The following is a 27,623-nucleotide window of genomic DNA, read 5'->3' on the forward strand; positions in this document are numbered from 1 at the left end:
TCTGACACTTCTAATGCCAATATTCTGGCTCCATTGAGACCAAGCAGCAGACCTGACATCCGCGCAGGCGCCTGTCCGCTATATCCAGCGTGCGGTTACCTTAATGTGTGCTAAGGGCCGGCCTCTTGCCTGCAGCCAATCATTGCTCCATCACTCCGCTGGTGCTGGGACCTCACAAGATTTAAATAGCAAGTTTGTAAAACTTTAATACAAGTTATATCATTTACTCTTTATTTGCTCTTATTATTTTGTCTGCTGTTTTTAGCTTCGTCTTGGTGCTTTCCTTTTTATATTTTTTTATCATCATAAGCCTTCAGGGTAACAGACGGCCCTAGAGCCACATGCGGCCCTCCAAGGCGGCCCGCAGCCCCTTCCTCCTTTATTGTCAAATGTGTTTGCTATAGCGTGTAACACGTGTGTAACGTACCTGCTGATATAATACAGATAGGTGTCTCTTTCTTTGATTAAGGCTCTGTTTTATCTTATTACTGATATTAAGGGGCCCTTTAAAGGCTAGAGGGCCGCACCGTCCCGGGCCTGAAGTGTATCAGGTTGCCGATTTCTGCTTTAGGGTAATATTTTTAAGTGCTAAAAGTATTTAAAAAGTCTAACTAGTGCATCTTGTCCAGATTTTACAATGTCCACACTCCACTTAACCCCTCGAACGCTGCAAACATCTACACCTAAAAAAATTAATAGTAAAAAATAAAAAAAAATGCCAGGTCGCTGCTGATTTTTTTTGGGGAAAAACTAGGGCACTTGCTCCGTTTCACATGTTGAAAATGACCTCTGAGTGTAACTGTTGTGTACACACTGAATCCAAGTAGTGTGTTGTATGTTTGTATCTTTAGCGTATTAGTGTATTCTAATATCTATCCGTATAAAAGGAAGTACGAGTTGTGACAGTTGTGCGCCGGATAAGCCGCCATCCGGTACTATACACCGACAGACTCCTCTGCTGTAATTCTACCAGTGTGTGGATTTCACATCTGCGAAGTGCTAATCTCTATGCACACACACACACCCGGCGCTCGGCCTGTGCGTCCCGGTGTCTGTGTCGCTCACAGCACAGTCTGTGTACATTTGTGTTGTAGAAGCTCGTGTAGCCGCCTGCACAGCTTGGCCGTGTTCCAGGAGCAGGGAATAGAAACGAGAGCCTGCGCGTTACGCGGGAATATCCAGCTCTTTAATAACTTTCAGGTGAGGCTCTCGGACCCCTGTTTCCTCCCATCAGCTGAGACGTTGTCCGCTGCCGCTGGCGCCTCTCGCATTTTGCAAAACAAAAAGATGCAAACAATTTTTTTTGTTGTTGTATTGTTTGCGGTTTGTTTGTTTTTTCAACAGAAAAAATATATAGATTCTTTTGTTTATTAAATATTTTTAACGGGCGATATAAAGTAGAATAGTCGGTTATTAGTTTTGTTGCAGTTTTAGTGCATCGCTCTTGTACATAAACGTGTCGTTCTCTTGTAGGAAGCAGTAAGTAGAGGAGATTGCTGCACAATGACTATTTTCATAGCAGTGATTTGTAGTTTAACCCCTGCCGGGCAGGATGAGCCCCGCAGGTCATTGTGACATGTGCAGAGGTTAGGAGTGCTCAGTGGGGGGCAAGGGGCAGCCCCTTTAATTAGTTGTTTTGCTTTTTTCTCTAAGGCTGCGGAAGAGACTTCTCAGGTTACAAATGTTTGAAGGTTTTATGACATCAGCGGCTGCCATCCATTAGTATCTATAAATCACTATATACCCAGATCTATCCTGATCTATCCTGTATCACTATATACCCAGATATATCCTGATCTATCCTGTATCACTATATACCCAGATATATCCTGATCTATCCTGTATGGGGCAGCACGGTGGCTCAGTGGTTAGCACTTCTGCCTCACAGCGCTGTAGTCATGGGTTCAATCCCCGACCATGGCCTTATCTGTGTGGAGTTTGTATGTTCTCCCCATGTTTGTGTGGGTTTCCTCTGGGTGCTCCAGTTTCCTCCCACACTCAAAAAACATACTAGTAGGTTAATTGGCTGCTATCAAAATTGACCGTAGTCTCTCTCTGTCTGTGTGTATGTGTGTTAGGGGATTTAGAATGTAAGCTCCAATGGGGCAGGGACTGATGTGAATGAGTTTTCTGTACAGCGCTGCGGAATCAGTGGCGCTATATAAATAGATGATGATGATGATGTATCGCTATATACCCAGATATATCCTGATCTATCCTGTATCGCTATACACCCAGATATATCCCTGATGTTGGAAACGCTATATTTCTCGTTGCCCCAGTAGAACCCCTGCCTCTGTGTGTGACCCCCGCTGCCTCTCGCGCTGCCTACTCCGCAATCACAGAACCGCGCCAACGTTGTACCATCCGTGAATGTTCAATAATGTCCGTCCCTGGCCCAGTGGAGCTTACAATCTATTTTCTCTATAACAGATATATAAAACCACACCAGGGGCGATTTAGAAGCCAATTAGCCTCTCGGTATGTTTTTTTTTTGGACTGTGGGTGGAATTTGGAGCAGCCGGATGAAACCCATGTGAACACGGGGAGAACATAAAACTACACGCATCTAGGTCCCAAGGCCACAGGCCGCAGCGCTAACCGTCGTGCACAGGACATGGGCCACAGTTCTGCAGGCGTTTAATACAGTATAGTATGGTGGTTCGCTGCTGGAGCAGACCTTTGTCCACTGATGAAACCCACGTGACACCGTAGACTGTACAAAGACCCCCAACCTGGGGGGGAGGGGGGGGGGGTCAGTCAGCTGGGCCGCCAGGATTAATGTTCTGGATTCTGGGACCTGAGCGCTGAAGCATCACTTTCCTGCAACTGTCATCCCTGGAATGCAGAGAAGAGGGGGAGGGAGTGCCGGGAAGTGGGGGCTCCCAGAATAATAGACAGCTGGGCAGTGACACACAGCAGTAATTACTGGACCCTGTAATTCTCTGGGCAGACAGCGGGATTAACAAGACATCAGGAAGATTTAGGCCCTGGGTCTAATGGTGCAGTCAGAGACGTGTGGGGTCCCAGAAGCCGATATGACGGCACTTACCGTCTATGTATCCCACCGATAAACCCATCACAGATGAAATACTGGGACCAGTATCCTGTAACTGAGTTTACACAGAGTTGTGTACATGAAAGTGGTGGAGAAGTCATGTCAGGACCCTACCTGCCCCAGGCTATAGGCAATTTATTGCCTCCAAGCTGTGTGGTATAAGGGCCATTGTGACACTTCTATTCCTGAATCTTGGGATGAATAATGGAGCTTTATAAAAATGTTTTTTTATGTGATTTATAAAATCGTCTTATGTCTCATTCATCGGTCACGGTACCAACAGTCACCTGTGCGTGACAAGGCAATATCATCATCAGGACAGGGCTGCATGTGACAGGGGCAGTGACATGATGTGAGGAGGGGAATGGAGGCAGCAGGAAGCCACAGACTGGGAGTTATATAGTGGAAGGAGCAGGGTCCCCAGCAGCACAGAATAGTGATATAAAGCTCCTGTCCCACTGATGGAGGAAGACTGTGGTGTACAATTGTATAAAACAGATGAATTCCCTACCATGACTAATGAGACTCTCGCAGAACAGCCCTCAAATCTTTAAATGCTCTCTGGAAACCCATCTGTTTTTAGTAGACCTTACACTGCTCCTACCTGTACTACTCACACTGATCACCACACTCACAACTGTCCCAATCTTCACTCAGAGCCACACTCACTCCTCCTGTTCCTGCTGTGCCCTCTTCCACTTACAATATAAGCTCTCACGTGCAGGGTCCTCCATACCCTTTTTTTCATGTCTGCATTTATTTTGTCTCCTTTGTATGTCCCTGTCTTATGTGTGCCCTACGTTCCGTATTGTATCAACTATAATAATAATAGCCGCCAGTTCACCTCTGAAGCGAATAGATGCTCCCTGCATAGATCATACATACGTTATAATCAACATTTATTTATATAGTGCCAGCAGATTCCGTAGCGCTTTATAACTGGGATTTTGTGGGTGTATTTTAAAAACATTTTTTTATACTTTCATTCATACGTGAAAAGTAATATTGTATCTGCGGTATAAGATCAGTCCTTAGAGCAAATGTGTTTTGCGCTATTGTAGCAAATGTTTGGTAACTTTTCTTGTGTTTATGACCTGGTTGTGTGTATGTAGGGCTGGTGTACACCTGACGCATATAGTACAGGTACTGTGCTTCTCTGTATATAAGACGTGTGCTGTGTATAGTATACTGTGTATATTGTATGTGTGCTGTGTGTATAAGACGTGTGCTGTGTATAGTACACTTTATGCATGGTATGTGTGCTGTGTATATAAGACCGCCTATGCTGTGTCTAGTACACTGTATATATGGTATGTGTGCTCTGTATATAAGACGTGTGCTGTGTATAGTACACTGTATATATGGTATGTGTGCTCTGTATATAAGACGTGTGCTGTGTATAGTACACTGTGTGTATGGTATGTGTGCTCTGTATATAAGATGTGTGCTGTGTATAGTACACTGTGTGTATGGTATGTGTGCTCTGTATATAAGATGTGTGCTGTGTATAGTACACTGTGTGTATGGTATGTGTGCTCTGTATATAAGATGTGTGCTGTGTATAGTACACTGTGTGTATGGTATGTGTGCTCTGTATATAAGGTGTGCGCTGTGTATAGTACACTGTATATATGGTATGTGTGCTGTGTATAGTACAATGTATATATGGTATGTGTGCTCTGTATATAAGATGTGTGCTGTGTATAGTACACTGTATATATGGTATGTGTGCTGTGTATAGTACAATGTATATATGGTATGTGTGCTCTGTATATAAGACGTGTGCTGTGTCTAGTACACTGTATATAGGATGATGGCCTCCAGACCCTACAGCCTGTTAACACTCCTCCTGCAGAGGTCAGACCCCCACTTAACTTAGTTTATTTTCCAGTGCTCAGCCCTTGTTTTAGACTCTTGAAATGCCGCCTGTCTGCTCCCGAGTGCCCCCTCCCTGCCCCACGGCTCCCCCCTTCCCACGGTCAGATTCTGCCAGTCCAAGGTGCCCGTCGTTATCCTCTATAGTGCGGAATGTTTAGGACACAATCTGTTACTTTGTTGCACTTAGATCCTAGAGGATCGTTCCCATTGATTGTATGTTTATTCTTAAGGCATGGATCTTACTCGTTACAAGGGTTTAATTTACGTTTGCTCCTGGGTGGCTTCTCCAAGTGGTAGAGAGAATGGGCACCATTTATTTAAAGGGATCTTACGCTGACATTTCATTTACTTTGAACACTATCCGCTTTTCCAAGTCAAACAAAAGTGCTCCTATATCTCTTGGGAATGACCATCATGTCCGTCCGTCCCCTTACTGTCATCATTGTACAACACTGCAGTCTGTAATGGGACCCTTAACTCTCTGCTTCTCCCCACCAGGCAGGAAGCGCTGCTTGCCGCCATCAGCGAGAAAGACGCCAATATCGCGCTGCTTGAGCTGTCCTCATCCAGGAAGAAGAAGACGCAGGAGGAGGTGGCCTCGCTGAAGAGGGAGAAGGACAGGCTGGTCCAGCAGCTGAAACAGCAGGTGAGATAAATGGCCACTTGCTCCGCTCCCTGCGCTCTCCTCTCTTCCATAGGTGCTTAGGATAGCCTACCCGCCCACCTTTCCAAGGCCACCCCCCAAATCTGTAACAACCACACCCTGATCTCACCCATGCCACTCCCCTTTCGGCCATGCCCCTTTTTAATGCCAGGTAAGGGTCCCTGCTTTGTCCTCACGTTAGGCTGTGCTCTGACAGTGACACTATATCCTGCAGTTGTTCCCCAGGCTGTGGTCTGCAGAGCTGACGTTCTATCCATTCATAGCGTGCACAGCACAGAGTCACCTCCGCTCACCCTGTCCCTGGCACAGCGCGAGCAGCCCAAGTCCTGCAGTTTATAAATCACAGGCTGTGCGCTGCCAGGGAATAAGTCTGTGTGAGCCGGGAGCCAGGGTGTGTGTGCTGGGCCTGTGACACTCTGCAGACACAATGACATCAGCAGCTCCTCTCTGCACTCAGTCTAATCTGCTGTCATACAGCCCCCAGCCCAGCGTGATTTACCACAGCAAGAAGTACTTTTTATTTGCAGTCTATTCCTGTGTATTTAGCTAGCAAGCTCCGTACAGCCGTTATTTCGTCATGCTGAGTTTATTTGTGTTTCATATTAGAGAAAGTTCCCTCTGATGTTAAGGAATAAAGACGGGGTCAGAGGTTAAACTCTTAGAACACAATGTCTCTGAGCATGGCTCCCAACTTTTACCCAGGGAAAATCAGGACAATATAAGCCCTGTCCCCATTCCGCAAAAACAGGTGCCCAATTCATACAAACCGGGCTCTCGATCGCACCCACTTGCTGACCAATCACTATCACTTTCTGCTAGAGCCCCACCCACTAACCATAAGCCCAACCTCCTACAAGGTCCATAATCTGGGACTGTCCCACTGAGATCGGAAGCGTCACTGCCAGCCCATTATAGTCAGGTCCTCTCTCCACCTTCCCAGGATCCTCAGTGAACTATATATATTATTTTTTTTTATTGACCATGTTAGAACAATTCCTGACAAGCGGCATTTACTGACACAATGCTGTAGTACACCAAGCTAATGCCATCTAGCGGAAAAGGAGGCTCGGTGAGTGTCCGCCAGCCACCAGTCTCCGAATCCTTACTTTGGACAGGTATAAATAGTATAATGTCGTCAGATTTGCTGACAGATGAAAATTTACTGACGTTGGCATCATGCACCTTCCCCCATAGAGATATATTGGTGGAGCGAAACAAGCTCTAGGGCAGAACAAGCTCACTTAATGCAGATGAAGTACCCTTTATAAGAGACTGACCCCTCCACGGTTAGTGCAGCTGGTATATTCCGGATGAGCCAATGTTGTATCACCATGTCACTGCCCGGGCTGACCCATTTCTGGTCTCTGGAGAGGGGTTAGAGGGTGCGTCATCCAGACAGCACTATGTAAGTACGGAGAGATTCACGTTTTCCACATTTAATTCCAGATGAATCATGTAAAACTCTGAGTCAGATAGTGCTGAGCTGCTGTCGTTGCCTTTATCCTGTGTGCGGCTGTGAGGGTCTCGTGAGACTGGATGGAAGTTGTAATTATTGATACTGACAGCCGCCCAGTTACTCAAAAGTGGTTGGGAGGTCATCCTGGGACTTGTAGTTCCACAGCAGGGGTTTGAATGCTCTTGCGCTTGGCTGAGAGTCACTATATGACGCGTGAATCCTCTTCCCATAGATGCCAGATATATTCTCCACCTCACCCGCTGGGAATACCATGGTTTCTACGTGGATAATGTTATGCTCTTATTATTATTTTATTAGATCATTAGCAGCCGGGGAGTTACCAAATAATTCCTGTGACTTCCAGTACGACTTAATCCTGGACACAGAATGCACTCTGGAAATGAAGCAGTTAATAGCTGGTGAGGGGGGGGGGGGGGGGGTAATTACCCCCCCCCCATACTGGGATCATCCAGGACTGCTTACATCCACACTGGGGGGGAGGGGGGATCCTGCAGTGATTCCATGTTCTGCGTTTATCCCAAAAGCCCAAGTTCTTTATAGATACAGCATCTCTGATTCTCGTCTTCCGTTTCTGATTTTACTCAGCACTGAGCACACTGACAGTCCCCGTAGTGCAGTCTGTGATTATACTCAGCACTGAGCACACTGACAGTCCTCACAGTCTGTGATTATACTCAGCACTGAGCACACTGACAGTCCCCGTAGAGCAGTCTGTGATTATACTCAGCACTGAGCACACTGACAGTCCTCACAGTCTGTGATTATACTCAGCACTGAGCACACTGACAGTCCCCATAGCGCAGTCTGTGATTATACTCAGCACTGAGCACACTGACAGTCCCCGTAGTGCAGTCTGTGATTATACTCAGCACTGAGCACACTGACAGTCCCCGTAGAGCAGTCTGTGATTATACTCAGCACTGAGCACACTGACAGTCCCCGTAGAGCAGTCTGTGATTGTACTCAGCACTGAGCACACTGACAGTCCCCGTAGTGCAGTCTGTGATTATACTCAGCACTGAGCACACTGACAGTCCCCGTAGAGCAGTCTGTGATTATACTCAGCACTGAGCACACTGACAGTCCCTGTAGTGCAGTCTGTGATTATACTCAGCACTGAGCACACTGACAGTCCCCGTAGTGCAGTCTGTGATTATACTCAGCACTGATGACACTGACAGTCCCCGTAGAGCAGTCTGTGATTATACTCAGCACTGAAAACACTGACAGTCCCCATAGCGCAGTCTGTGATTATACTCAGCACTGAGCACACTGACAGTCCCCGTAGTACAGTCTGTGATTATATTCAGCACTGAGCACACTGACAGTCCCAATAGTCTGTGATTGGTAGCTGGAAGCATCTGCTGCTTTGGATCCGCTCCTACATTCCTCTGTGCTGCTGGTCCAGATGTTCCATCTTTGGCCTCTTCGTCATCTCATGGAGAAACTGCTCTGTACAATCTCTTGTTGCCATAACTGCCAGACCTCCCCAAACTCTGCTCCTCTGTCACCTGCTGCTCCCCGCACAGTCCCCCATCCGTGCTCTGCCGTCTCGCCAAGGAGAGAGCTGGCGGCTTTCCGCTGTCTTCTGACTCCGTCCTGCTGCTTGTTCTGGCAGATCCGAGGTGGGGGGGGGGAGCGTCTTTCCTGCACACACTGTGATGGGGTCACAGAGAGATCCCGGTCTCTGCACAATCTCCTTATTTGTTCCACTGACCACTTGTGTAAAGATGTGTCCTGCAAGTCGGGATCTAAGAGAAGGCTCATTAAAAGGCGGGCACCGCAGCCACCCCGATACGGGCCCTAAACCCCACTCCTGTAAATCTATTGTAGTTCTTTTATTTGGATTCTTAGGTCTCTTCGATTTGCTTATATGTTGAGACATTACGTTATATCATTATTCTATTAACAGCGACTGCCATCGACCGTCAGTCATTGGGAGAATCTAGCGCTATTCAAATGATGCCAACTGAATTATGAATTCCAGACCTTATTGAACTGGTGCCTCGGCCAGCCAATCAGGTGCCACGGCCATCCAATCAGGTGCCATCTGGGGTTAATTGTATTATTTGAATAGCAAGATGCATTATCAGTGGATTGAATCGGTGGGATATGTAGCAGTAGTATATCTACTATGGTAGAATTCAAGACACAGCAAGATTGGATGTACCTGTCCTGAGGAGCTTACAATCTAGCTGGACAGGAGACGATCAGAAACTAAGGGAATCTGAAAGTACAGTCTCGGGGTATTGGAATGAAATGAAGGATAATTTGATTCAGTTAATATTTATTGAGGGTTTGTCCGTCACAATTTAATTTTGTTTTGTTCACAGCTGATTCCCAAAAGCTTCACTCTAATTCCTTGTCCTTCTCACTTCACGTATTACAATATTCTCACATTAATGCATCACAAAGATATGTATATGTATGAAATAACATCAGTCCGTTGTCCCTCCACACTCATGGATCATCTAAGCCATAAGTGCTAAATTGAGCAATATTTTAAGGGAACTAAGGAAAGGGAGAATGTCCTGAAACGGGAGGTTGTACCAGGGGGTCAGAGGATGGAGTTCGATGTTAAACTTTTGCACAATGCGCCACCCTGCACACGCGGGCGTGCTGCTAGATTCCTGACCTCTAGTTGGCGGGCAGACTCTTCCTCCGAGAGTAAGCTTGACGTGAGTTAACCGGACCACTGTGCACATAACGATTCAGCCAGGAGCAATGGCGCAGAACCGCTTTGCAGTGCTGCATTTAATACGCTTCGCAATTGAGGTCCAGCGGAGGCAGCTATTTTGTACACAAACCAATCAGTTCACTGCAAACTAGTGACATCACCGAGACGCGATTAGGTGTAGAGGTGTCTGGCTATAGTGCTGTACTACCCGTCATCTTCCCGTATGATACGGACCAGAGGTGGACCCCAGACCAGTCCTCGGGGCCACCAGGCGATTGTCTATTCCTCTTCCAGAACATGTTTTCTGTATGAAAGGTTCAGCCGCACAAACATGCCGCTGACCCTGAGTGAGTGAAGAGAGCTCAAGTTGAAATAGTTGGGACATTAAGTAATATTTACCCTCGCCCCCGGGGGGGGGGGTGAGATTGCTGTGTCAGCAGCCCCGGGCTCAGCTGGGGACGAATGTCCGGCACATCTGTGCACATTATCCTTCTGATGTCCCAGTATGTATGTACTCAGCTGTAGCCCCCCCTCTGCTTGTTGTGGCTGGGTGACCCTTCACTCTGATTGAGGGGGAGTTGGCTGCAGTATCATAGACGTTGCCATTAGCTGGTGGGTTAACTCTTCACTGCCCACTGAATGAAGCCTGCGCTCTCTCTGTTTGACAGTTCTACAAATACAGTGTTTTGTGCTGAACTATCATCAGCATTTCATTGAATGTCTTGTAAAAATCTTTTAATGACCTTTTTGCTTTTTTGCTGCAAAGACGTTGATCTAGTTGATGATTTATTCTTAGTTATTACAATGACACGGACTGTTCATCGGAATCATCACAGGTTAGAAGACATAAGACTGCTCTGGTGTGAGATCTTTGCAGTAGTAATATTATTGATAACTTCTGCTTGTAGTGTCCACTTACAGCAATAACCCTCCCAGCTGCCATCTGTTCCTGCGCCCTCCTTCTGTGACCGCCGGTCTGCGCCGCGGCAGGCGGAGACTTTACTATTTCTCTAGCTGTCACATTTGTGTAATATCTCCACCTTTCTTCCCCCCGCAGACGCAGAACAGGATGAAACTGATGGCGGACAACTACGAAGTCGACCACCTGAAGTCTTCTCCCCAGTCCAACCAAACCAACCACAAGCCCTCCCCCGATCAGGTAGGGGGTCCTTGTGTACCCGTGTGTGTTCCTGTCTGCTCCACCTGTGTTGTGGGAAGAGGGGGGTTCTGCTGGACCTATGGGGTGTGTGAGGACCTATGGAATCCTTTAACGAGACGTATTAATATTTTGGGGCACCGCTCCACAAACAGACCACAGACCGTTAGTGTCCTGGGTGTAGACATAGGCATCGGGGCTAGCAACTAACACTTTCCCTTTCAGAGTCTTACATGCAGGTAAGTGTCTGTTATTAGCCTCACATTGAAAGGCTGTGGGCACTGCGGATAACATGCGATCCGTTCATTTGTCCTGCTGCCCAAGCAATCACGTCTGTACAATGTGTCTTCCCACACGTGTGGCCAGATTGACAGCGGATCTGGTTGTTGGACAGTTGGGTTACATGACCGGATCACCAATGTCTGCGGCGTAACAGCTTCTATATAAATGTATATAATAGTCTCTATTTTTCTGCTTTGATTACTAACCAGATGTTTATTTCATCCCTCATGCTGCTCTCTGATGCTTCCTCTGTCCTCATCCTCTCTCTACCAATAGGATGATGAGGAGGGTATTTGGGCATAGCCCGCGAGATGATTAGGTCAGCCATTTTGTTCAGAACGGTGAGAACTCTCTCTGGCTCCTACCCGGGGTCTGTCCTCAATGCCTCCTGCATGTCGCAGTCTGTCCGCCCCGTCTGCATGGCGCAGTCTCATTAACTCCTTCACACCCTGGCATGCGCTTCCTGTCCTGTGTTCATCTCGCGAGGCTGCATTTGTACATTTCACCACAGATTCAGTGTTCACCCAAATCTCCTCCTCGCCTCAGGGACGGTTCACTTGTTACAGTCCAAAATATGGCACAAGGAGCCGTTGTATCGATCACCTGCACACAGAGGCTGACACAATTTTGGCTTAAACATTAATGATGAGACTGCAGCCTATTAATTCACTAAAACTGGTGACACGGCTGAGTGGGAGACACAGAATGGCCGCCTCCACTGTGTAGGTGATTGAGAACATTATTCTAGTGTGTGTTTGTATGTATGTATGTATGTATGTATGTATGTATGTATGTATGTATGTGTGTACATGTCTCTCTTTTTTTTCCCCCTCTTTTTCTTTCCCTCTCGCTCTTTCGCTCCCTCTCGCTCTTTCTCTCCCTCTCGCGCGCGCTCGCTCTTGCGCGCACTCCTTCGCTCTGTTTCGCGCACTCCTTCGCTCTGTTTCGCGCGCTGCCTCGCTTTCTCTTTCGCGCGCTGCCTCGCTTTCTCTTTCGCGCGCTGCCTCGCTTTCTCTTTCGCGCGCTGCCTCGCTTTCTCTTTCGCGCGCTGCCTCGCTTTCTCTTTCGCGCGCTGCCTCGCTTTCTCTTTCGCGCGCTGCCTCGCTTTCTCTTTCGCGCGCTGCCTCGCTTTCTCTTTCGCGCGCTGCCTCGCTTTCTCTCTCGCGCTCTTTCGCGCTCGCTCGCTCTCTTTCGCGCTCGCTCTCTTTCGCGCTCGCTCTCTTTCGCGCTCGCTCTCTTTCGCGCTCGCTCTCTTTCGCGCTCGCTCTCTTTCGCGCTCGCTCTCTTTCGCGCGCTCGCGCTCTTTCGCGCTCTCGCTCTCTTTCGCGCTCTCGCTCTCTTTCGCGCTCTCGCTCTCTTTCGCGCTCTCGCTCTCTTTCGCGCTCTCGCTCTCTTTCGCGCTCTCGCTCTCTTTCGCGCTCTCGCTCTCTTTCGCGCTCTCGCTCTCTTTCGCGCTCTCGCTCTCTTTCGCGCTCTCGCTCTCTTTCGCGCTCTCGCTCTCGCTCGCGCTCTCGCTCGCACTCTCGCTCTCGCTCGCACTCTCGCTCTTGCTCGCACTCTTGCTCGCACTCTTGCTCGCACTCTTGCTCGCACTCTTGCTCGCTGGCTCTTGTTCGCACTCTTGCTCGCTGGCTCTTGCCCGCACTCTTGCTCGCTGGCTCTTGCCCGCACTCTTGCTCGCTGGCTCTTGCCCGCTTGCTCGCACTCTTGCTCGCTTGCTCTCTCGCTGGCTTTTGCTCACTTGCTCTCTTTTGCGCTCGCTTGCTCTCTTTCGCGCTCGCTTGCTCTCCTGCTATTTTTCACTCTCTCGCCTTTTCTCTACCTGTATTTCTCTCTTTCTCTCTCTTTCTCTGTCTCTCTCTATTTTATTTGACATATTTGTAATTCTGAGCACTACACAACTACACCCAATGTATCAGTCCGATATACACTTGTTGTTCTGTGTAATGTGACTTCAGTATTTCCGCTGCTGTTGGACTCTGCATCCGTCCAGCTCCTTTTGTCTCTGTCCGATCCTCCGTCGCGGCTCTTTGATGAAGGTCGGTGTTTTTGCAGAGTGGGTAAAATAGATTAAGTGATTTTTCTTTGTCCTGATAACCCATCTCCTGCAGAGCTATGAGAGCTGAAAGGTGGAGGGGTTAATGGGGATTTAATCCCGCTTTTCTTCTGGGGAGGGGGGAGTTTATACGCCCCCCTTTTTTGTTGATGTTGGAAGAACTCACGGAGCATGTAATTAGAGGAATGTAGAGGACTCTGAGCACCTGTGAACTTGCCCCCCAGCTCTCTCCGCAGAATAACTGTGGTGTATTCAAGCATTGTCCCAGATCATCTGCGATCAGTAACCCTTTGTTCTCCATGGGGACGTATTCACACGGGGATTCGCTGTATACATCTTACTTGGTCTGAGGTCTCCAAAACCCCTCAGGATTGTTACATTCAGAAATCATATTCACTCTCCTTATAGTTTCATCTCCTAGAACCACATTAGCCGTCTTCGTTTTCAATGTACTAGATCACTTCCGCCTCATTTGCATAGAGTGCCACTGGCATCGGGGACGGTCTACATTTATTTCTAGGCAAGAGAAATAGTCAACTTTATGGGACGCACATTTTAGCTTGATTAAAATCTAACGTTTATTTAATTTTACTAAACAAATGCTTATTTCATGGTTACCTAGGCATTTAATAGAAGTTGTTTTCAGCAAAATATCAAATCAATCTAAGTTCAAAGAAATAAAACAATAATTAATGACCAAAATAATTATTACAGTGTACTAAAATGTACCGCGGTTAGTGCGATATGCGTAAAGCCTCCCCATTAAATATTTGTGATGAACAATATAATTTACAATAAGGAAAGTTAGATCTAGTAATACATAATTGATCGGTGCAGTTAGTCTCCTACTTTGCCCTAAATTACGGAGGGTCTACCAGCCCCAGAGAATGGAATAAATGGCTAAATAAGTGACGATTTCAGGACCAAAGACTATTAATATTGCTTGACGAGACCGAGGTATGAGGCACCTCATGTCTCAGTGAGGTATCTGGTCCCTAGGGAATTGATAGCCTACATTCCGATCAGTACTACTCCAGCCACAATATGGCCGCCTCAGCCGCACGTAGGATGTCGCGGATGACAGCGTCTCCGGCCCTCTCCCCTTATCTGAGATCCGACAGTCCCCAGCAGGTGCCATGTGAAGTGTCGGCCACTGTGCTTATCTTCTAATTAAGGACCCTGTTAATTCCTCCTATGGCGGCTCCCGTCACATTCCTGCTAACGAGAGGCAGCTCTCAGACACCAAAATATTTTGTATCCACGCGACCGGGTCGGATTTAACCCCGGGAACGCCGGACAGCCACCGACCACGTGGCAGGAGTAGGCCACAGGGTGAATATTGGGCTTTAGTCTCCTCTCCTGAGCTCATCACAGGGCAGAAAGTTTAGTCTGTGAGGAGACGGAACAACAAATACCGAGACTTAGATCTTCGGTCTCATGAGATGTATTTTTGTTGTGTATTTAATGCCCCCCAACCTTAAGGCAGCAACATTTTACAATGTACGTAGGACTATGATATATACTTATATTATTTTATATAACTCCATAAGATGTAATTCATATGTGGACAATTAATTTACATCTAAATGGATTATTATCAGCTGCTGATTTCGTTACATTGTATTGAATAACATCCTAATGTGAATTTCCCAAAAGACTTAACTTTAATTTCTGTTTCCTGCAACATATTGTACAAGAGCTGCCGGCTGTCTCCGGCCGCGTTGACGGTATCACTGCACGGCATTGTTGGTTAGACGACCGTATATCTGATCTTTAGTGTAAATAGTCTGTCCAAAATGTGTTCTAGTATTTTATAGAGCTGCAACAAGTTAATTGCCCTACCCAAGGGGGCGCTATGTACCTCCCAACATTTAGACATGCAAAATCGGGACAAAAAAGCCCCTCCCGCCTTGAGATGAAACTCCACCCACTTCTATGTAAGCCCCGCCCCGTTCACCATCCATGAATGTGGACAGTTGGTAGATGTGCATTAGAAGCCCCCAAAGAGATCTGCGCTCTTATAATAGCGCAAGGTGCAGGCTGGGAGCTGTTATGCAGGTCACACAAATTGGAGGTGACTTCTAATATCCGTAATAACATAACGAGGGATTATACCTCTTAATATGCAGGTTTTCCTGAAGCGATGACGCCAGAACTCACTGATTTCAACAGATATTAGTTACAGGCGTTTAGTCCAGTCTGGTGTATTATAAAGGGATTATTGGGAAGAGGAGGCAAACAATGGAACTGTACTGAATTATGCATTCTGCAAACAGGAGACAGTTTTATATATTCAGCCCATAATATTCTCGTTGGACAAATACAATCTGAGGTGGAGAAGTCCTGTACCCCTTTTTATAATGCCGTCTCTGTAATACATGCCATACATGTAATATGTGATACATATTGTCCCCCCAGGAGGGAGAGTCTTAAGATCTCCCCTGCACGGTCCTATCTCACCGCGGCCTGGGAGGCGGCTGGACGCACATCTGAGGAATATCTCACAAACACTGTGTCCCTTGGCGCCGTCACAGAGACTTGGAGCATCTCGAATTTGGATGGTTCCTTCCTTCTGCCCTTCCCAAACCTTAGCCCTCCCTCCCACCCCTGACAGAACGGACGCTGCCACCCCCTCACACAGAATTAACCCACTCGCTGCTAAACTAGCTTGTAGATTGTAATATAATCAATACGGACCAGCAAGAGACTAAACATTATTATTTTGTAGGTTGCGTGATTATGTAGACTGCTGCTGTGGAACTACAAGTTCCAGCCTGCCCTGGCCAGCCAGGGCATGCTGGTACTTGTAGTTCCCCAACGGCTGGAGAGCCGCAGTGCATAAAACACTTATTATTTAAACCATTAAAAAAAAAAAAGTGGTTGCGGACTCCGGGCCACGTTGGTATAGAGAGAAGATAGATTTCTTAATGAAGTGGATTGCACGCATGCTTACACTCATCCACGCCGCGGCCGCGCTTAACATACTTGGCCGCTCTCCATTTCATCTGTTATCTGCGTATTGTCCACGGTTTCAGCCCCATGAATAAGAGGATTAGCTGATGGGTGATCTGACACTGCGGCTTTGTACTGGCAAATTCAAGCTGGTTGGAGATGCTGTGTGTAGAGGGCGGAGGGGGATCATCCTAGACCGATATCACCCCCCCCTTCCCCAAAAGAAAACTCCTGGGAATTCCCCGAGCCCTCTCTAGGTCCAATAATAGTTAACCCTATAAGTGACTTTCCACAGACACTCCCTAGATGAGAACCTAAAGCATTTGGAGAAAGAACTGACGTTACTCCAGATCGCTGCAAGAAGTGATGGATTTTGTTGTTGGACAGATCCTGGGGGCTCAGCCTGTGTCCTCGTTATGGATCCGACGGACACTTGGTTTAGTTGGTTCCTATGTCTGTCCTCCCGCATAGATCAAAGCTTCGCACCAGCCAAAGACTCTTGTCTGTAACATTGCACAGATGTTCGTGTTACAGCCCCCTGCCCTGTGTTACAATAACGGTAACTGGCCGTTCCTCCGATGCCGCAGAGAATAGCGCCAAGCTGCAGAATCCCACAATACACATCGTATAATATCGTTATCACCAGAGATGTTCGTTTTATCATTAACTTTATTTACTGTTAAACTTGGGCTTTCGGAGCGATTGCTTTTTCTTCTTTTAAAGATTTTAATTTCACAGCGGTAGATTTTGGGATGGAAAATACAGTTTATCTTCACAGACTACGAAGAGCTCAGAAAGATTTAATTTGATGAGATTTAACATACTTTCTTCTTTCTAACTACAGTTTGTTTCTTTAATTAGGACACAATCTTATTTTTAAGCCGGTTGAAACGCAGTGGAAAGTCGCCAGCTTGATGGCATCAATTGAGTTTGGCGCAATCGCCAAGTATCAGCAAATTGAGGTCGCTGTTTGAAATTTGCCGCTTGTGTTCAACGTTAGCAGTTTGCCGATTGCGCCCCCGGTTCGCAGTCTCCACTCGCGTCAAAATTTAGTGTTTTTAAATATTTTTCTTTTTAAGCACGAAATATTTTTTAAAGAGATATTGAAAAGAAAACAAATAATTTAAATTTAAACTGCAAATACCGACCGTATTTGCAGTAAGTTTGCCATTTGCGTTGGACCTTCGACCATTCGATTGAAAACCATTAAAATGCATCAATTTGAGCTCAAACTCTTTCTTTGACAAACCTTTTTGACCTTCTCGAAACTCAACTCATTTTCTATTGTGAATCGATCTAAGGTTCTAGAGATTCTGGCGAGTTATCACACCGGTTTGAGAAATGATCTGCAACCAGTTCTGCCATCTATAATTGGAATCACAGCCTCTAACTAATCACTGACTCCTCAGGCTATGTTTAATTTATGCATCACAATGAACTCTGCACGTCATTATACTGAAGCATTATTTATTGGGGGGGGAAATATTTTTAACCTCTTTAGTGACCGCGACATATGAGGATCATAGTAACACTTTGTATGAAGGTGAAACAAAATATTTAAAGTGCAGACCGGGAGAATCGGCCACCGCACGTCCCGCTAGGTTTTGCCGCTCTTGTCCCGGAAACCCTGTCCACACTTGCGAGCAGGACCCTTCTTACCTCTCTCTGTCTGTATTACCCAGTATTGTTTTATGGCTCAGTGGTTAGCACCTCTGCCTCACAGCACTGGGGTCATGAGTTCGATTCCCGACCATGGGCTTATCTGTGTGGAGTTAGTATGTTCTCCCTGTGTTCGCGTGGGTTTCCTCCAGGTGCTCAGGTTTCCCCCCACACTCCCAAAACATACTGGTAGGTTCATTGGCTGCTATTAAATTGCCCCTAGTCTCTCTCGGTCTGTGTGTGTATGTTAGGGGATTTAGACTGTAAGCTCCTATGGGGAATAGACTGATTTGAGTGAGTTCTCTGTACAGCGTTGCGGAATTAGTGGCGCTATATAAATAACTGATGATATTACTGTTTGTGTTGGTGCTATGTAAATAAATGATGATGTTAATTATAGTCCGTGTTTTTGGGCCGAGGGGTCGTTGTCACTTTTCTTGGCTGAACTTGGAGGCTTAGATCAGTCCGCATATTATATAACGATATGTCCTGTCTCTCCTAGTTACAGGATTACTCCTACACTGTCCTCCATGGTGATTATTAATGTCTTGTCGGGAGAAGCAGGTGAGGCTCGGCAGACATGTACAGACTCCATTCATTACTCCGTACATCATGCGTGACAAATCGCGTGTCTTATAAATCCTCCGTCCAGGTTTGGGATGGTGCCTTGTGGCCTCCCCAGGACAGATACGGACAGGTCCAGCTGCTGTCTGCTGTGTGACCTGTGGATGGGTAACGGGGGGTCTGTCCTCTCCTCTCGGGGGGGACCTGTCATCAGCAACCAACGTCTAGGAGAAAGCAGCCCATCCTCTCGGCATAGCCAGTGACATCACTGATCATCATAGCGCCAGCATATTCCGTAGCGCTTTAATAATGCCCCATAATGAATTAATAGACTGCATTCCCCCACAATATGGCTGCCTCCATCATGTATAGGCCACACCCACTTTTCACATCCTTTAAATAATGCAAAACTCTAAACAACTTTTTTATTTTTTAACAAATCTTTGTAATTTTCTGTATTTTATGCTGCTTAATATGGATTCTCGCACTCATTTGCGTACAATGCCGCTAGCAGATAACTTTACAAATAATCACTTTATAGGACAAATGGGTAGGGTTCTTCTGTTACAGGCTGGGACTTGTAGTTCTACCACAAGCTATAGGCTGCTTTTACCTCTGTTGTAAACACACATCTTTAACTATTCAGTCACTGGGAGGATGCAGTCGTGTTGTTATTGCTTTCTGGTTGTAAATGATTGGCTGTAACACAAGTAATAGGCAGTGAAGTAAGAAATTATGTACAGGAACCTTACGAGTTGCAGACGTCTAGGAAGTAAACCGGGTGCCGAATATATTCAGTTTATTAAATAATAAATATATATATATATATATAATTTGTCAAGGGTACAGGGCAATTCAGTTGTCTTTTGATTTTAAGAGAGATTTATAAATGAATAATTAGCAAATTATCAGTAGAGAGGACACTGAAAGGTTCAGTAAAAGTAAGGACAAGATCTACTTCTGATCCCAGTATATATAGAAATTGCAGTGTCGGCTGAAGTCCTAATTTATTTTATTTTATTTTACAGTGATTCTATTCCTGAGTAGAGTGAACAGTTGTTTGGGGGTTTGTTTTGTGATTCATTTTAAACATGGTAAATATTCATTGTTTTGACTGAGAAAAAAGTTAAATGTGCAGAAAAGAGGCTTCATAAAAAAAATAGTTATCATGCCAAATTTAGGCCATTGTGCCCACTTCAGACCAGATTAGCAGCAAAAGTTCTGCATATGCCAAGTTTAAGATCTTCTGGCCTGATGTGAACTGGTCGTAGAAAACGTCTCTTTTCTATCTTAATTTTACCACAGAAATAAACCATCTCTGGTGAACATGGCTGTCAGTGTTTTATGAGGTTCTGTGGCAGATTCTGTCCGCAGTGATCACTGTCCCCATTTTTGTGCGCTATCTTCTGACTCATGCTTCAGTGAGTCTATTAGCGAATTGTTGGGCTAAATTTTGTGTCGGTCGACAAAATGGCTGCCTCCTCTGCGTGCAGCTGACGGTTACACGGTATTGATAAAGGAGTACATCGTTATGTACCGTGCACTGTCTGGCATTGAATATCTTGCAGTGTTTTTATGGTGCTGGGTGGCCGAGCGCTTCCCTCACAGTCTTGGTATTTCTTGTCAAGTGCAGCAGCATTATCTCCTGTCACACCGACCCTTTGTCTCCATTATCTGTTTTCCAGGCCACTCAGCGCAACCCCAAGGGAGCAACTGGCTTATGTCAGAGCTTTTAATTCCACCTTATCCGGGCGCTGACAGGCACTCGATTCCATGTGGGCCGGGGGCACGTAGACGTGACACCCAGCCAGCCGCCCGCACTCTCGTCTGCGAACGTGACACTGAGATACCGTATCTCCAGGCCTGCGCAACTTTACACCTGATACAACTTGTCGCTGTGCGTGTGTGTATATGTATGTATGGATATATGTGTGTGTGTGTGTATATGTATGTATGGATATATGTGTGTGTGTGTGTGTATATGTATGTATGGATATATATATATAATAATACCTGGGATGCTCTTGTGTATTTATAACGTCACTCTACATTGGTTGATTTGTTCAGCTGACCATTGTAGGAATAAGTTCGACAAGCGGTCAGTCTATTGTACTTACAATTGTCAGATGGCTGATTTATCCACTTATTATGAGCATTGTAGGAATCATTCTGTGTCCCTTCAAGGTTATAACTATTCCGCTCGTTTTTCTCTTTTGTTTTTCTTTACCTTATAAATTGTACATTTAATCTCCTTTTTCTAAAAACTGTTACTGAGAGAGTAAGAAGTGTCCTCGTCCTCCATAGTGCGCTCTTGTCTGTGATCCATCTGTTAACGGTGCTGGTGGTGGTGCTTTTGGTGGAGGTTTCAGTATGCAGTGTCTCCGAAATATTGGGGGGTGGGAGCATACCTAGATACCCTGCCGGGGCATCTCTTTCACCCGCCTTTCTCCTCTCCCCTCTTAGATGATCCAACCCCTCTTAGACCTTGACCAGAATCGCAGCAAACTCAAACTCTACATCGGGCACCTGACTGCTTTGTGCCAGGACAGAGACCCCCAGATACTCCACGCGCTTCACCCGCCAGACTCCTACTACTTGGACGACAACCGGGCAGTTTGGGAGCAGAGGCTGCAGAAGATGACGGCCGATCAAGTGAGTGTCACAACTTATTGTCATGTACAAGCCGGCGGCCACGTCTCCATTAGACCATTGGTGTATCCTCCTGAAATTTAATGTCCTGTATATTTTTATTTTTATCTCTCTACACTTATCCTTTCTGACAATACCCAGTAATTGCAGGATGTATTCACTAACAAACGTTTGTTTCAGACCCAACCAGCAGGAGAGGCCGCTGAGCGCATTGAATCGCTTTCCAGGGAATGTTGTATATTAAATTTATTTTTATAGCACAGGAAGTTGTCAACTGTCAGGGTTTCCATTTCTGTTTGGTAACGTGTCCATTTCTGCTTTCCAGTTGACCGAAGAGCTAGAAAAATGTGAGCGCGAGAGTGCGGATCTGCAGGAGTTCGCCAACGCCATCCTCCAACAGATCGCGGATCACTGCCCTGACATCCTGGAACAAGTGGTCAATGCCTTGGAAGAGTCCTCCTGACCTCACCCACCGCTAGGGCACATGGACATCACCTACAGCTCTACCACACGGACGCGGTGTTAGCCGACCATTTTCCCCTCCGCCCACTGGCGCCAGCCTCGGGTAGGGACCCGCACATCCAGCCTTGCACTGCCTGTCGGCACACTGCACTGTATGACAGTTGACCGCTGGGGCTGACCCGTCTGGGGGTGGCAGTACGACCCCTCAGGACCACATTTTACTTTCCATCAGGGTGGAGTTGGCCTCCCCAGTTCCTTAGTCACAGTGGGTGCACTCTTCCGTTTAATAACTCGTCAGACTTTCTACAGCAATGGTGACCGTGACTGAAGACAAGTGATGTAAGGGGCCGTGGCACTGAGCTATAATGAGACTGTTACAGAGGTTCCTTGTAATCTAAACAGATGATATCCCTGTCCTACGACCTCACAAGTATTCTGGCCAACACTATATGGTCTATCGCACCGAAATCCATTCATTTCCAATAGATAATCTTTTAACTGCTACATCAGAGCTTGCAAATGACAGCACCTGTATTATGACAGCACCTGCTCCCTTTCCCCAATGGTTCCTTGACCTATTCAGACTCGAGCTGTTACTCTAGTCTCGCAGAGAAGATTAGATTAATTATTTTTGTTTGTCCTGGTACCAACGATCTCAGCCAGCACTGTGTCCGATCCTTCCAACCAAATCCAACCAGAGTTTCCTTCTTACCCAGGAAGCACTGGCTTCTCCAGTAGAGTTGGTTTTAAGAGCGTCACTTAGCCCAAAATACCAGCTGATCGGATGTAAAAAGGGATCTTGAAAACCTTCACAAATATATACGTAAAAATTCCCACACCTTGTCGGAAATTGATATTTGCCTCGATCAAGTCAAATATTCCCCCAATTTTAGGCTACGATAGGTTCCATGCAGCTTCCTGCTGTGTGTATAGGATATCATTTCCTGCTTTTTGCTTATATATTTGTGAAAATAACAAGTGGAGCTTTTATTTAACTTCAATTTTGGTTTGTGGGCTTTTTTAAATCATCCATGCACTAGTCCTCTCTGAAAGAGGTAAAATCGAGTTAGCAATATCCCAGCCAATATTTGGGAAGCGAAGTTACAAGAGTTTGGAGAACAATGTACTAACTGTGACATAACTGCTGATGAACTGGCTTATAAATCCCAGTTACAATGTACCATTGCTGAGGATATCTTGTCTAGCTCTAGGTCTGTCTTAGCAGTTTTGGATAAAATCTCTCGGATGACCCAATTAGATGCCGTACCACCGTCTGTGTCTAATCCGTGTTAAAGCTTGTCGCCCCTCCTGGTGACCAGCAAAAGACCCTCTACCTCTGATAACCTCAGGAATTCAGTTTATCATTCAGAACCCATGCAATTCAGATCTGACCAGGAGGTGTCGAGGGGGGATCCGAAGATGATGAGCCGTCAGTGGAGATGGGAGAGGATGTTCTGTTAATGTTACACCGTCAGAGCTTCCTGCGTTGCTGAGACACGGTGGAATGTGATGGGATGTTTAGGCTTTTTTAGTAAGTTATTGCCAGCCGAGGTCAAAGGTTTTCTACCAGTCTGTGGATAATTCACAACCTGCTCCGTGAGCAGATCCCAGTTACAAAGCAGAGTGTGTCCTGTCTAGATCTGTACCATAAACTGACCATAAATTAGCAGCTGTCTGTTTCACCCAGATGTGCTCGGGCTGTGCGGCTAGACGACATTGCAAGTCCAGAAATGTTACTCTCTGTACAGTCCTTAAAGCGCACCTGTCATCTGCTCACAGCGGTGGGGGTTGCTGTGCGGACTGAACCAATATTAGAATACATCCTATCATTTCTACGGACGCTGGCAAAGTCTCGCAGGCTCCGTCGCGTGCAGGTGAAGGGTCCACAGAAAGGACTAGGTCCTGCTTTGCAAACCCAGAGAGCAACGAACGCATCCAAAGGGCTCACTACCAAGATGGTTCTAGGAAGAGCTTTTGAGTGTATGAATACCGTGTGCGCACAGTATTGTATTGTATTGCTGTCTATAGTCTAGACCGGGGGGAAGCTGCTAGAGGGAGACGTACGCTGTGTGTGGTCTCGCCAAGTGCATTTTTATCCAAAGTCCTGTCTCCGTCTTGTTGTAGAGGAATCGGTGGGCACAACACGATGCCTAGGGGGCGCAGTTCTCAAGATGACTGGCGCGTTTTATAACTCCACTTATACAAAGCCTGCAAAGGAAAACATATTTTATTAACAGCGAGACGCATCCGTTTTTGGTTATTATTTTTGAAGGCTTACTGCCTAACACTAAATGAATAGGTATGTGTATATATGTATAGATAATGAAATATATATATATATACACAAACACTACACTACAAGGCAAATCTTACTGAGCAAAATGGCTACCGCTGCTACACCTTTTTAGAGTAAAAAAATATGGAAGGGGGGGGGGGGATGTTTTTCGAAAACTTTTGTGTCAAAAAAAAAAATCAAACCTCCGTTCCTGATGTGTTTTGAGGAGTAATGTGTAATACCTGAATTTTACAGGCCTTTTTACTTTTATTTTGTTTGTGGTATATGCCTGCGACGGGCCCTTAAATCGTTTAATCACCCATCTGTGTCTAACGTCTGTTACTGTATTTGACAGAAGCGATCCACATTGTCCAGGATGTGGGGCATCTGGGGGGCCCACAGAAGTAGAGATGTGTGTGTACTGTATTCGCACGCACACGTGTATAGATGTGAGATATGTGCGCGCGTGTTTTACGTATGGATTAATTGCCATATTGAATTTATTTTTATTTCGATTTACTGCCTGAATTTGTACACTAATAAAGCAAAAATGTCAATCATGTTTTAAACAAAAACAAACAATATTTACTTCTGTGTTAAAGCTCTGCAGACTATGTCGGCTTTCAGCTTCCAGCAGCTGTTGCAGAGTTATGAGAGATTTGCGTATAGTGATCTGATTCCTGCTAATGCTGGGAGAATTTTTTAGAAGGATTCTGTATTGATTGTATTTATATTTAAATGTTTTATCAGTTTTCATTTTAAAGGTTAAATCTGTGGGTTTATTCTTTTAAACCACACAATGTCAAAATGTATTGATCGAGTGAAAGGGAATTACTAGTCTGGGAGGATCCCAAAGTCTGCAAATCATAGCAGCCTGGCTAAACCTCTATGCTGGTCCTACATTCTGACTGTGACCTTCACACTGGAGGCAGACATTTTTTTCAGCTGAAGCAGTGTTTATGAGAATGCCCCTTTTGCCTGTAAGTTCACAAAGTTCTGTCCAATTCCCTGGCTCCACTGTGGAGTGACCGATTGCGTGCTCCACTGTGGAGTGACCGATTGCGTGCTCCACTGTGGAGTGACCGATTGCGTGCTCCACTGTGGAGTGACCGATTGCGTGGTGCACAGAATGGAAAAAATCAAATGAATGTGTATGTGGTAGGTTAGAAATAGGTCTGCGTCATGCATTATACATGTTCGGTATGATAAGAATATACCTAGTATGTTGTGCACAACGCGTTTCGCATGCTTAGTATGGCAAATGGGTACAGAAATGCTAATATTTACCATACACCAGCCCTGTGTCTAGCAAAACAGACTCATTCTTAGCTCACACCGTCCTGTACAGCATTATTAAAAGGGTTTATTGATGGGGCAACAAAGTTCTGCAGCGCTGAACATGATGGAAACAAGGTCACAAACAAAATACTGCTAAAATTTACATAGCGCAAGTAGAACTGAAAAGCGGGGGTACAAGAAGGGCACCATAAATTGTCATATTGTAAAGGATAATTCCTGGGCAATTACAAGGATGACAGGTGTAGACACAGGTGACAAAGGAGGGGATGGAAGCAAGTGGGGAAGAATCGCCCTCCTCCTAGGAGCTTACACTCTAAAGCACGACGTGCTCTTACCCCCATACACATCCTGTTGAGCATAGTAAATCCTGTATAGCTTTCCCCCTATAACTCCGCAGCTGCTGTTTAAACTTTTAAAACTGATTCAGTCATTGAGATTCCTCAACAACGGTCAGTGTGAGAGGCCGCGGCCCGCAGGACACAGTGTGATGGGCCGTCAGTGCGACGGTTACACTGGGAACTTGTGACATCACTGCACCATTGTCTGTAATATTGCTTCAACCAACAAAATGGCTGCCTCCACGATGCAGACGGTTATTCTGTAGATCGACCGAACATGTTTTTGAAAGCCAGAACCCAGCAAAGCAGGATATACTATTTACTGGATAGTTAAAGCTAACCTGAAATATTAAAAAAATATTTATATATTGTGCTGTATTGGAGTCACAGAAGTGTGTGGTATAACTCTGGATGCTACAGCGGGCTAAGCATCATGGGAAATGTAGTTTTTTCCGGCCTGGTGCGGAGTCCGCTTGGCTTGTTCATAGTCTCTGAGCTTTAACACGGAGTATGTGATCAGCTGCTTTAACCCTTCGTGATGCTGACCTTAATGGACGCTGCAAAGGCGATATTCCAGTTCCGGGCCCTCGCTCACAACCCTGGAGGTGGAGGGGGGTTGGTTATAAGAGGGCTAATGAATGTATTATCTGGGCATGTTATAGAGGAGTTTCATGTGTCTTGTGAGATTTGAAAGCTAAAACATGGGATAGGAAGGGACACCCCATTTATTAATTTAAGGGGCAATTTCTAGCTGCTGGCCGAGTCACTACTACTTTTTGTTTGTCAAATGTGTTTATATGTGTTACAATGTACCCCTCCGCTGTTGGAGGAGCCAGCCACCCAGCATCACGATTGCCACAACGGGGTTAAGCAATGTCCTCCCTCTGTATCTCATTGGGCTGTTTTGTGCCTTTTTTTAAACCTTGTAAAAACTTTTTTTAATGGTAAAAAATAAATAAATATATATCTTCACTTCCAGGGTCCTAGGGGGCGCTGTTTGCGTGGCCTGAACTCTGGAAGCGGAGAGGTTAATGTAACCCTTCCTGTCTCTCTTCATGTACCAATATTTTAAATTTTTTGTTAATTTGTTGTTTTTGTTTTTTTCTTGACACAAGGATGCCAAAAATATGAAAAATTAAATAAAAATGACTAAAAACGTGTAATCATTTATTCTCATTCTGAGACAGAGGGGGAACGATAACATAATATTCATACATAGGAAGCAACAGGATTGCTCTTGATTTAAAGTTCATGTAATTAGCACCTGGTGTAGTCTGTTTAGTCCTTAACTGCACAAATTAATTTAGGCTGCACTCCCGTCTATACAGAATGGAGGCAGCAATTTTATTATATGATAAAAAATGTTAATTAGAATGCAGCCTATCCATTCCCTAGATACCAGTGACATCACTGAGAGTGCAGCCTATCCATTCACTAGATACCAGTGACATCACTGAGAGTGCAGCCTATCCATTCCCTAGATACCAGTGACATCACTGAGAGTGCAGTCTATCCAGTCACTAGGAACCAGTGACATCACTGAGAATGCAGCCTATCCATTCCCTAGATACCAGTGACATCACTGAGAGTGCAGCCTATCCATTCACTAGATACCAGTGACATCACTGAGAGTGCAGCCTGTCCAGTCACTAGGAACCAGTGACATCACTGAGAGTGCAGCCTATCCATTCCCTAGATACCAGTGACATCACTGAGAGTGCAGCCTATCCAGTCACTAGGAACCAGTGACATCACTGAGAATGCAGCCTATCCAGTCACTAGGAATCAGTGACATCACTGAGAGTGCAGCATATCCATTCACTAGGAACCAGTGACATCACTGAGAGTGCAGCCTATCCAGTCACTAGGAACCAGTGACATCACTGAGAGTGCAGCCTATCCATTCACTAGTAACCAGTGACATCACTGAGTGCAGCCTATCCAGTCACTAGGAACCAGTGACATCACCGAGAGTGCAGCCTATCCATTCACTAGGAACCAGTGACATCACTGAGAGTGCAGCCTATCCAGTCACTAGATACCAGTGACATCACTGAGAGTGCAGCCTATACAGTCACTAGGAACCAGTGACATCACTGAGTGCAGCCTATCCGTTCAGTAGGAACCAGTGACATCACTGAGAGTGCAGCCTATCCTGTCACTAGGAATCAGTGACA

At 45.8% G+C, this 27,623-nt stretch overlaps 1 protein-coding gene across 1 annotated transcript in view; it reads left to right on the forward strand.

The window, feature by feature from the left end:
• Positions 1–26,609, forward strand: part of ERC1 (ELKS/RAB6-interacting/CAST family member 1) — a 67,945-nt gene extending 41,336 nt beyond the window's left edge. Inside the window, exons 15-18 of the mRNA XM_075206062.1 lie at positions 5,435–5,582; positions 10,812–10,913; positions 20,887–21,075; positions 21,398–26,609. Of these exons, the coding sequence (XP_075062163.1) occupies positions 5,435–5,582; positions 10,812–10,913; positions 20,887–21,075; positions 21,398–21,535 (577 nt within the window). The 3' untranslated portion in view covers positions 21,536–26,609. The remainder of the gene's footprint in view (positions 1–5,434; positions 5,583–10,811; positions 10,914–20,886; positions 21,076–21,397) is intronic.
• Positions 26,610–27,623: the final 1,014 nt, after the last annotated feature.

Source organism: Mixophyes fleayi, chromosome 4, assembly GCF_038048845.1.
Source record: "Mixophyes fleayi isolate aMixFle1 chromosome 4, aMixFle1.hap1, whole genome shotgun sequence".
In the NCBI taxonomy this organism is placed as follows: Eukaryota; Metazoa; Chordata; class Amphibia; order Anura; family Limnodynastidae; genus Mixophyes; species Mixophyes fleayi.